This window comes from Zootoca vivipara, chromosome 12 (assembly GCF_965207765.1).
Source record: "Zootoca vivipara chromosome 12, rZooViv2.hap1.1, whole genome shotgun sequence".
NCBI lineage: Eukaryota > Metazoa > Chordata > Lepidosauria > Squamata > Lacertidae > Zootoca > Zootoca vivipara.
Window position 1 is genome coordinate 47,878,203 of NC_142595.1, and position 11,989 is coordinate 47,890,191.

At 49.6% G+C, this 11,989-nt stretch overlaps 1 protein-coding gene across 1 annotated transcript; it reads right to left on the reverse strand.

Annotated features, from left to right (window-relative positions):
- Nucleotides 1-6,515: 6,515 nt before the first annotated feature.
- CEBPE (CCAAT enhancer binding protein epsilon) lies at nucleotides 6,516-10,395 on the reverse strand. The gene is made up of 2 exons (XM_035135430.3): nucleotides 9,780-10,395; nucleotides 6,516-6,822 (listed from the first exon to the last, which is right to left on the reverse strand). The coding sequence occupies exons 1-2, from the start codon at nucleotides 10,212-10,214 to the stop codon at nucleotides 6,523-6,525; spliced, it is 735 nt and encodes a 244-aa protein (XP_034991321.1). The 5' UTR covers nucleotides 10,215-10,395; the 3' UTR covers nucleotides 6,516-6,522.
- Nucleotides 10,396-11,989: the final 1,594 nt, after the last annotated feature.

Sequence of the window (11,989 nt, forward strand, 5' to 3'; positions counted from 1 at the left end):
TTGATTTGATCCCGGAATGTCCCGCTTTCCCTTAGGATGTCCCCGTTTTTATTGGAGAAATGTTGTAGGGTATGGATGTATCCAACCTCCAAGCCGCCTGAAGGCAATCTAGTACAGGTGGAACCTCGCTTTTCGAATGTAATCCATTCCGGAAGACCGTTCAACTTCCGAAATGTTCGAAAACCAAAAACTGAAAGTGGAAGCCTCAATACAATAGGGAAACTCAAAACGGAAGCCGCGTGGCATCTTTGGCTTCTGAAAATCGTTCAAAAACCGAAGCAGTTACTTCCGGGTTTTCGGTGTTTGAGAGCCAAAACGTTCGTCAACGGAGACATCCGAAAACCAAGGTTCCACTGTATAGGGAAGTTTGTTTTTTTTTAAAAAAAAGTTTAATGTTTTATTATGTTTTTTTTAATATATGTTGGAAGCTGCCCAGAGTGGCTGGGGCAAGCCATTGAGATGTGGGGGGTACAAATAGTAAAATTACTGTGATGGAATGGGACGCCCCTATTTTCATCAGAGAAACGTCGGAACAGATTCTCCCCTCTCCCTCCCTCCCATTCCCCTTTAAACACTTCAGGAGAGGAGTTTCGCAAACCCGGCCGGTTGCAATGAGTCTCGGCCTGGGGGGGGGGGAGACCTCAACGGTGTGGAAAGAGGGAAGGTGGCGGGTAGGGGGCCATTTTGTGCCTTCTGGGAGGGTTGCGCTTCTCCCATGGGCCTGGTCTCGGGGAGAGCTGGTTTTGAGGGTGGTGGTCTGTCTTTCCACTTGGGGCTCCCGTTTCTAGTCTGGGTTGGGGGGGACGACACCCTTGCAAGGTTGAGTTGGGGGGTGTTTGTAGCAGGATAGGGGAGCAGAGCAGCTTGTGGTTTGTGGCAGAGTTCCTTCTCCTTCTTGGTGGTGTAACAGGTTATTTCACAAGATGACGCAAGCCTTACCTTGAGGGCCGGCTCCTTTGCACCCCTGCCCGGATGGGGACAGCGAGCAAATTTGGGATACGAGGAGCCGACCTCTGGGCAAAGAGGGCGCTGAGAAAATCCCAAGTACCGGGGGCTTTCTCTAGGTGCAGGGGGGGCCTCTTTGGAGATGCAAGAGCCCAGGGGAGGCAGTGTGGCTAGCAACGTCGCTTCACCTCCATGCAGAAAGCTGCTCCCCAGAGGTTGTAACATCAACCACCTGCTTGTGCAACCCTTGCCTCTGTGTGTGTGTGTGTGTGTGTGTGTGTGTGTCTGAGAGAAAGAGAGAAAAATGAGCACAAAGAAAGGGGCCCAGGAGTCCCACAAGGCAAAGAAGGATCTAAGCCAGCGGCCATCACCACATCTCGGGGCATAGAGAGCCAACCAGTTTCAACCTGATGGCTCTTGAATCATAGAATCGTAGAGTTGGAAGAGACCACAAGGGCCATCCAGTCCAACCCCCTGCCAAGCAGGAAACACCATCAAAGCATTCTTGACATATGCCTGTCAAGCCTCTGCTTAAAGACCTCCAAAGAAGGAGACTCCACCACACTCCTTGGCAGCAAATTCCACTGCCGAACAGCTCTTACTGTCAGGAAGTTCTTCCTAATGTTTAGGTGGAATCTTCTTTCTTGTAGTTTGAATCCATTGCTCCGTGTCCGCTTCTCTGGAGCAGCAGAAAACAGCCTTTTTCCCTCCTCCATATGACATCCTTTAATATATTTGAACATGGCTATCATATCACCCCTTAACCTTCTCTTCTCCAGGCTAAACATACCCAGCTCCCTAAGCCGTTCCTCATAAGGCATCGTTTCCAGGCCTTTGACCATTTTGGTTGCCTTCCTCTGGACATGTTCCAGCATGTCTGTATCCTTCTTGAACTGTGGTGCCCAGAACTGGACACAGTACTCCAGGTGAGGTCTGACCAGAGCAGAATACAGTGGTACTATTACTTCCCTCGATCTAGACACTATACTCCTATTGATGGAGCCCAGGATTGCATTGGCTTTTTTAGCTGCTGCATCACACTGCTGACTCATTTTCGGGACTGAGTTTCGGGATTGTAAGAGATAGGGAAAACTTCTCTCCGTCCAGGTTCAATGCAAGAGGAGAAGATGAGCCCTACCAGATCAGGCCAAAGGCCTATCTAGCCCGGCCTCTGGCTGCTACGCAGGGGCCAACAAGATGCCTCTGGGGAACCCTTAGGAGCAGATTGTGAGAATGCGCCCTTTCCTCCTGGCTGCTATTCCAGGCACCGAGTGTCAGAGACAGACCTTGGCAAGATGGCGCCCCTGCCCCCGCAACCCAAAGCCATGAATCTGCTCAGTCCTCTTCAAGCACCATGCTGTGGGAGCCATTTCCAAAGTCTGACTATTTGCTTTCTTCTATCCATCCTGCATTTCCCAACATTCAGATGCATTGGATCCCACCGAGTGTTGTGAGAGAGGGAGAAAAACTTTCCTCTATGCACTTTTTCGAGGGCATCCATAATTTTATATAAAATTATATCGTGTCCCCTCTTAGTCGCCTTTTCCCTAAACGAAAAGGCCCCAGATGTTGCAACCTTTCCTATTAAATATTTTGTTCCATCCTCTTTATTACTGTATTTCGCTCGCCCTTTTAGTCCAGTGGGCTTGAAAGTAAGTTATGGAATGTATCAAATGCACCAAAATAAACAGGGGTCTAAAACTGCGGTCCACTTTGAGCTTGAGGCCCTCTTGCAACTCCCCCCCCCAAATGCCACAATTGGCTCTGTATAACCCAAGGAGGGACACAGGTGGCGTTGTGGTCTCTAAACCACAGAGCCTAGGGCTTGCCGATCGGAAGGTCGGCGGTTCAAATCCCCACGACGGAGTGAGCTCCCGTTGCTCGGTCCCAGCTCCTGCCAACCTAGCAGTTCGAAAGCATGTCAAAGTGCAAGTAGATAAATAGGTACCACTCCGGCGGGAAGGTAAACGGTGTTTCTGTGCGTTGCTCTGGTTCGCCAGAAGCGGCTTAGTCATGCTGGCCACATGACCTGGAAGCTGTCTGTGGACAAATGCCGGCTCCCTCGGCCTATAGAGCGAGATGAGCGCCGCAATCCCAGAGTCATCCGCAACTGGACCTAACAGACAGGGGTACCTTTACCTTTACCTTTACCCCAAGGAGAAGTCTAGGTTTCCACCAGGTGACAAGAAGAAATGGAGGGTAAGGTTTTATAGGGAAAGCTTTGCCTACTTGATGTCTTCCCCCCCTCCCCAAATGTTTTGGACTATGCATGCTGGAACTGAAGAGAGTTGCAATTCCAAGCATCTAGAGAGCACCAGGCAGGCAAAGGGAGAGGATGCAGCAAGGAGGGAGATCTGAGTTCGAATCCCAGCTCCAGGTTTGAAGGGGCTGTTACGAAGTGTGATATTTGCACACAAGTCTGCAGTTCTCAGACATCCTAACACCCATTTTAGGATTTTTAGACCTGGGAGACCTGGGCGTGTGGCCTGGCAATAGTGCTTTAAAGGTTTATGGAGAAGTCGAACTACTTTATTGAACTCAATGATCTCATATAACACGGCTCTGAACAAAACAGCCTCCTCCATCAGTGGGCCCTGGTGGGCGTACTTGGCTGCAGAGGGCAGTGGCATTCCAAGCAGGCCCATGTGGCTTAGCTGAGCCACCATTTTGATTTCATCACCGTGGCCTGGAGCAAGGCTATGCCAGGAGCATTGTGGGAAATTAAAGCTGGGTTTGAAGTGGGTGGCCGAGTAGGCATAAGGAGTGGTCACAGCTGTGGGCCCTGGCAGTTGCCCAAGGATGCCAGCTGCCGGTGCCGTTCCTGCTGCTCCACCCTGATCTTGTGAAGGATCTTGCGAAGGTCCCAGATCTTGCAAAGGTGGCTCTTTCATGGTTTAAAGTACTTTGCTACTGCACCTTCTGCACGGCGATTGAGGACTAGCTTGTCCCTTGTGCTGAGTGCAGAGAGTACTGGATTGAAAGCATGCCATGCATAAATCGGTCCTTGGGTTGCTGCCCACCCACCCACCCACTCCAGCCTTACACACACACCCCAGCAGCTCAGTAGTTTTGCATATGCGGCCCCAGGTTTGGTCCTTAGATGGGCTGTGGGTGCAATTCGCGACATAGGACCTTGTCTCATTCCAAGTCAGACCGTTGCCCTGTTTAGCCCAGAATTGTCTACATTCGACTGGCAATGGCCATCCAGGGTCTAAGGCTGAGAAAAATACCTGGAGATGTCGGGGTGGAATCTACACACACACATATAAAAACCGTTCTGAAAATGCTTGTAAAGAAAAGCGTTTTTACAAAAATGCATGGAATTTTCCATAAGGCTCGCCATCTCCGTCTCGTGTCACATTGCATATTTCACTTAAAGCACACTTGTGACGTTTTATTTGCAGCTGCATGGCTGAATCCAGAGACTGAGATGGAGGCAAAGTAGACGCTCTGCCAGTGAGCGAAGGATCTTCCCACATTTCCTCCTATAAGGACATAAGATAACCATGTTCAAATATATAAAAGGATGTCATATAAAGGAGGGAGAAAGGTTGTTTTCTGCTGCTCCAGAGAAGCGGACACGGAGCAATGGATTCAAACTACAAGAAAGAAAATTCCACCTAAACATTAGGAAGAACTTCCTGACAGTAAGAGCTGTTCGGCAGTGGAATTTGCTGCCAAGGAGTGTGGTGGAGTCTCCTTCTTTGGAGGTCTTTAAGCAGAGGCTTGACAGCCATCTGTCAGGAATGCTTTGATGGTGTTTCCTGCTTGGCAGGGGGTTGGACTGGATGGCCCTTGTGGTCTCTTCCAACTCTATGATTCTATGATTCTATGATTCTAAGAGAAGCCTCCTAGATCAGGCTTGTGGCCCACCTAGTCCAGCATCCTGTTCTCCCAGTTGCCACCCAGTTGCCTATGGGAAACCAGCAAGCAGGACCCGAGCACAAGATCACTTCCCCCTCCTGCGGATTCCAGCAACTGGTATTCGGAAGCATTACTGCCGCCGACTGTGGAGGCAGAACATAGCCATCGCAGCTAGTAGGCATCAGTAGCCCTTCTCCTCCATGATTTTGTCCAACTCTCTTTCAAAGCCACCAGCCCACATTGCTGGCTGTCACTGTCATAGAGTGGCATATAGTTTACGTACTTTCATTTACCTGCCCCGAATCTTCCAGCGTTCAGTTTCATTGGATAGCCACAAGTTCTACAATTACGAGAGAGGAGGGAAACCTTTTCTCTCTGCATTATTTGATCGGCTTCTGTAATGTCACCTCTTTCTCAAATTTTCTCTGAGCTAAAAGGGCCCCACAATACTGCAAACTTTCCTCAAAGTGGAGCCCCTTAATCATTTCGCTTGCCCTTTGTGAACCTTTTCCCAGTTGGGCTGTTGGTGCAATTGACTGCACAGGAAACTGTCTCACCCTGAAGGACCAGGTGCGCAGCCTGGGAGTCATTTTGGACTCACAGCTGTCCATGGAGGTGCAGGTCAATTCTGTGTCCAGGGCAGCTGTCTATCAGCTCCATCTGGTACGCAAGCTGATACCCTACCTGCCCACAGACTGTCTCGACAGAGTGGTGCATGCTCTAGTTATCTCCCGCTTGGACTACTGCAATGCGCTCTACGTGGGGCTACCTTTGAAGGTGACCCAGAAACTACAACTAATCCAGAATGCAGCAGCTAGACTGGTGACTGGGATTGGCCGCCGAGACCATATAACACCGGTCCTGAAAGAGCTACATTGGCTCCCAGGACGTTTCCAAGCACAATTCAAAGTGTTGGTGCTGACCTTTAAAGTCCTAAAAGGCCTCGGCCCAGTATACCTGAAGGAGTGTCTCCACCCCCATCGTTCAGCCTGGACACTGAGGTCCAGCTCCAAGGACCTTCTGGAGGTTCCCTCGCTACGAGAAGCCAAGTTACAGGGAACCAGGCAGAGGGCCTTCTCGGTGGTGGCGCCCACCATGTGGAATGCCCTCCCATCAGATGTCAAGGAAATAAACAACTACCTGACTTTTAGAAAACGTCTGAAGGCAATCCTGTTTAGGAAAGTTTTAAATGTTTGATGTTTTGTCGTGTTTTTAATATTCTGTTGGAAGCCACCCAGAGTGGCTGGGGAGGCCCGGCCAGATCTCTCTTTTTTTGAGGGGGGGGGCGCGAAAGTACGCATGCCGCTAAACATTTTGTGAATCTAAGTTTGGCCTCATTGAGGGGCAGTATTTCAATATGAAAATGAGAGTACCCCTAAACTTTTTCTTTTAGGGGGGAAAGCACTGATTGCCACTGTTGGCCTGTTTAGCTCAGCACTGCCTGCGATGACCAGCAATTGCTTCCCAGGGTCATGAGTCAAGAAAGGTACCCGGAAAAGCCCACAGCCTTCTGCATGCAAAGCATATGCCCTGCCACGGAGCTACAGGCCTTCCCCAATTCCCTCCTATAAAAGAAAACGACACATCACTAAAGCAAGCATGTGCCATGAGAGATCCTTTTATTTACACACTCAAAATTGCACGCGCCCACCCCCCTCTCGATTTCAAGCGCTGCCCCCTCCTTCCTTGCTCCCCACCCCACCCCGGCCGGCTTCAGCTGCAGCCCCCAAGCCCTTTGATAAGCCCGGCAGCCTCAGGCATCTGGCGGAAAATGTCACGGAGGGTCTCTGTCTCCTGTACCAGCTGCTCCACCCGGCTGCGCAGCCTCTCGTTCTCGCCCAGGAGCTCCACCATCCGCTGCTGGGTCTCCAGCACCCGGCGCTTGGCCTTGTCGCGGCTCTTGCGCACGGCGATGTTGTTGCGCTCGCGGCGTAGCCGGTACTCCAGGCTGTCTTTGTTGACCGATTTCTTCCCCTTGGGGGTGCAGGGCGGGGACGGGCTGCAAGGGGGGCCCTGCGGAGACACAGAGGGAGGAGCAGGAAGGGCCAGGAGTCAGGGATTTTATTGGCTCAAAGGAGGAAAACTTCTCAAGTTTGCAGGTTTCCGAAACAGCTTGCAAAAGCGAAACATGGCCGTCCTTTGGAACTCTCTGAATTTTGCAGTGCAGTTCTCCGGGCAATCAGTGTTGACAAAAATGCATGTTAGCATAAGGTAATAATTACTGTATTAGCAAATGTGCAGTATATTGGGAAAAATCTCTTGCAAAAGGTGTACAGTAGTCAAAACTGCTTACAAAATGTGTTTACTAGGAGAAAATCGTACTAAAACGCCAGTGAATGTTCACGAGGAGTCTTGCTGAAATCTCACATTGTCGCAGAGATGTAAAGAATGGAATTTAATATTGGAAAAAGCAAGAAACCAAGAAAATTGAAATGGGATAGATCCTTCCATGGGTTAGGGACAATAGCACAAGTGTGTGTGTGTGTGTGTGTGTGTGTGTGAGAGAGAGAGAGAGAGAGAGAGAGAGAGAGAGAGAGAGAGCATTGGGCCTCAAAACCCACAGCTGGCCAATACTTTTATCAAATCAAATTGTCATGAAAGTGTAGCCAACTTGAAACAGTATAAAAATTAGTCGTGAAGCCAGCTTGTGGACTCAGGGCATTTCCATTTACAGTATGAAGGAGCTTCATACTGTAAATGGATCGTTCAGATATCGCAAATAGATCATTTAAAGCAGATTTTAATAATAACATAGCTGCCAAGTTATCCCTTTTTTTAAGGGATTTTCCCTTATGCTGAATAGGCTTCCTCACGAGAAAAGGGAAAACTTGGCAGCTATGTAATAATGATGATGATGATGATTAATTTATTTGATTTCCCCGCGAAATGGATAAATTTGGGTTAATGGAGGAAAGATACAGGTTGGCATTTTAATGCCAACCATGTGGGTGGACACTGCGAAACATTTGCACCTGCCTAGAAACGCCCTCCATGCCAAGATGGAGATTGCCAGTTGTAGGAGGGCCCTCCCAGATGCTCTAGATATCGGCTCCACACCCTTGGATTCTGGGATAAGCAGCGGCAGCTGGTGACCATTGAAACTGGTGGGGCCGTAAGTGGAACCACAGCCAATGGCAGGCAGAGACACAGCAGGTTATAGTTTCGTCCCCACCTTCCTGCCTGCCGAGCTCTGCAGAGATAACCCTAAGAAGGAGGAAGCTGGCAGGCAGGGCCACTCCTTGGAATGGGTGCATGCAGGAATCAAAGAAATAATCAAATAAGTAGCAATAAAATAAGGAGGAGAACAAGGTAGGCAGGTGGGGCTGGCTGAGGTTGGTGGGGCTGTGCCTCCAGATGCCCTTATGGGCCCAGCCTGCTCTAGAAGCACTACCCACCCCTCTCATAGAATCCTAGAATTGTAGAGTTGGAAGGGACCCCCAGGGTCATCCAGTCCAACCCCCTTCAAGGCAGGAACCTGATGCTCCATCCAATCTGAAACCAAACCAGACCCTGCTTAGCTTTTGTACGTGTGCTGGCAGTTTTATTGCTGTGCCACTACAAAACCTTGTTTATGAGAAAGTCTGTGCTTGTAACACAGATCCTTGGTTTAGGTTAAAGGAAGTCGGGAAGTCACTGATATATGCATTCTTCTATGTATCTGAAATCTCTCAAGTGTTTTTTAATAGTTAAATAGTCCTGCAATTTTTTCTTGTTGTAATATTTTGCTGGCAGCTCATGTGGTCCCTGTGATTTTACCTAATTTTGCCTGGTCGATCGCTTGTTCCATCATAGGTCCTTGGTTCTCTGCACATCATCTCACAAAATCATCTCTCGTTCACTCGCAGTCGTGGAAAGGGCCCTTTAATGGAGCTGTTGAAGGAGGCTTTGGTATTTTTTTAACCTCTGTTAAGCTCAGCTCTTTCCCCCTTTTTCTTGGTGTAGGTTATAGCTTTTATCAAGCATTTATCCCAGTGTTGCAGAGACAGCATTCACAAGGGCTGACGAGGGACAGTGGGGTCCCGGTTTAAGAGGGCAAGGCAAGTCAGGTTTTAGGAATGGAGGCAAACACTTCAGGACTGAGCCCTATAGTTCCGGATAGAAAGGAACTGGGATCCAAAAAGAACCCATTTTTGCCCCCTCTCTTGGCTCCCTTAAAAACCTCTCCTTGAAACCCACCTTTTCTGTGCGACCTTTGGCAAAACAGGCGCTTCTCCAGGGGCAACAAACATGGTGCCAGACCTTGTTTAACTGCATCATCCCTGACTGTTGGGGCTGATGGGGGGGGGGGCTAGAGCCCAGCAACATCTGGAGGGCACAACATGGGTTACCCCCTGCTCTTGCCCATGCACCCGGTCCCTGCTGTAACTAAACCTAAGTATTTGCAACCGACCTAACTGCATCTTCTTCCCATCTCCCACTGTCTCTCCACTTCCTTCCCCTTCCCCTGCTCTCTCGCCTGTGCATCAGGTTATAGATTTAATCCCCAAAAGGGACAGGCCGCCGCCCCCTTTCTTTTTACTCTCTAAAGCACTTTCAGAAACAATAGTTAACAGTAATAAATACTCGAAGAAGATTGAGGTTGGGGGGTGGGGGAAGGAGCTGTGCCAGTGTGGACAGGATGCCAGGTTTTGAAGTCAGGAAGAGCTCAGACCCTTAGAAGAGCCTGCAGGATCAGGCCAGTGGCCCAGCAAGCCCAGCATCCTGTTCTCACAGGGGCCAGACAGAGGCCTGTAGGAACTTCGCAATGAGGATTTGAGCACCTTCCTGTGCCTTCCAGCAACTGGCATTCAGAAGCATCTCTGCCTCCAACTACAACAGGAGAACGTAGCCGGCAGGGTGAAGTAGCCACCAATAACCTCCAAAGGGGGTCACCATTTTTTAATTTTGTTATAGAGTGAGAAGTTCTCCAAGCTGGGTGAGGGTGATGAAAGCAAAGCTGGGAACAGGGAGACCGTGCTTCTCTTCCTTACCTTGAGGACTCTCAGGGCTTGTCCGGCCCGCATGCCAGGCTGAGCGAGGGCCACCTGGGCGCAGTGGGCTGGCGAGAAGTGCATGGGGCTGTAGGGATGGCGGCCACCTGCACGACCGGCTTCGCCTCCTCGTGGCTCCTCCTTGACAGCGACCGGCCGCGGGTCAAAGGGACCGAGGACCTTGCGCTCCCCTCCGTAAGACAAGTAGGGGTAGGGCTCCCCAGGGAAGAAATTGGAGAAGGGGGTGCTTGGCTTGGGCCCCCTCTGCCCAGCCCCTTGCAGCAGCTCCGAGAGCAGCTGCTCGTCTCCAATGTAGGAGGCCAGCTCCGACTCACAGAGGGGCCCCAGGTCTGTGCCGCTGGGCCTGGCAGGGGGCATCTCCAGGGCCTGGTATTGCCGCTGCTCACTGCCCTCAAAATACCCTCCTTGGGACATGGTGCCAAGTTGAAGTCTCAAATTCCGTGACTTCTCTCCTCTGTGTTGTCCGGGTCTGCTAGCGGCCCCAATGCACTCGTTCCTTGCCTTCCTATATTTCAATGGCTCCTCTCCGAGTTTCTCCAGAATTATTATTATTATTATTATTATTATTATTATTACTTGTTGTTCTTTATGTTGCTTGTTGCTTCAGCTTATGCGAGGGTCCCTTCCTCTCCAGCTGATTCTTTGGTTTCCTTCTTTGACACCAATTTGCCCTCGACTTTTAAAATCTTGTTTGCTCTTTCATACCTCCTTTTCTCAGAATGTCCAATTTTCTTCCTTCTTGGTTCCCCCTCTACCTTTTCTTTCTGTCACTGTCACATTCCTTTTCTCATCTCCCCTCTGTGCACCGTTCCCTCTTTCTGCAGGTCTGCAGCTTCTTCCCTCTTTCTCTCCGTCTTCTTCCTTCCCTCCTTCGTCTCCCTCCCCCTTCCTTCCTCTTTTTCTGAGGCGGACCCCTGCTCCTGCGAAGAGCAATTTGCCTCATCCACCCTAGCAATCTCTCCCCCATGATCCTCATCCACTTCTGGAGGGTCTTCACATTACTGTCATGCAATGAGAATGTGTGATCCTGGGGGCACTTTTCCTCCTCCCCCCCCCCCCGCCATAAGCCGTACCCTGCCTCACTCAAACAGCACCTATCACCACTTGGGATTGAATCAGTGATCTTCTGCATGCAACAATACAACTTTTAGAAGACACCTGAAGGCAGGCCTGTATCGGGAGGTTTTTTATTTTTGATGTTTTATTATATGTGTTGGAAGCTGTCCAGAGTGGCTGGGGCAACCCAGCAAGATGGGTGGGAGATAAATAATAAAACTATCATCATAATCACTATTAATATCATTATTATTAAGGCAGGTGCTCTACCACTGAATGCAGACGGCTGAGGAACCTGTGTCCAATCTGGATGTTGCTGAACTATGGCTCCCATTGCCCCTGTGGATGGTAAATGACAGAATTAAACCAAATAAAGAAATGGGAGCACAATGGTGTGAAAGTTTTCTTGCAGTTTTGCCAGCGTTTGCACCAGAGGGCTTGCTTCTGGAAGCCCCCTTGCCACCTATCAGGGGCCATATTGAAATTTGCAAAAGCTTGCCGTAGTTTTCCTCTGCGGTGTCTCTGAACACCAGCAGGTGGGGCCCTGAGGCCAGTAGTGCAACTGCACTGAGATAGGGAGCAGTGCAAAACAAAACAAAAGTAGTTGTTTTGAGGTTGAAAGGGAAGGCTTGCCCTAGAAGCCTTTGGTGGTGTGCCCACTCACCTGGTGTGTAGAGCTCTTACTAAAGGATGCTTTGGCAGAGACCTCCCAATTAATTTGGTAATGACCTCCAAAAGTTCCTCTTGCGGGAGGCCCAGGTTGCCCTTGCATAGAAAGTTGTCAAAATCACTTCACTTTGCAGTGAAAGAACCAGCCTCTTTTATAATCACCACCGCACCATCTAGATCGCCATAAGGAAACACGGGGTAGGGATTTGCTATATATGAAGGAGATATGAGGATAGACAGCCTGTGTCAGGGAAGACTTAACTTTCACCTGTTTTGTTTCCCATTCTTATATATTATAGTCTTTCCTTTGATAACTTTGACGGTGTGTGTGTGTATTCTCCCCCTGCTCTCCATTTTACCCATAGAACCTTGTGAGGTTGCCTTAAGATGAGAGTGGCTGGCCCCAAATCAGTCAATGAGCCTTGTAGCTGAGTGGATTCGAACCAACCACACGTTTAAAACAC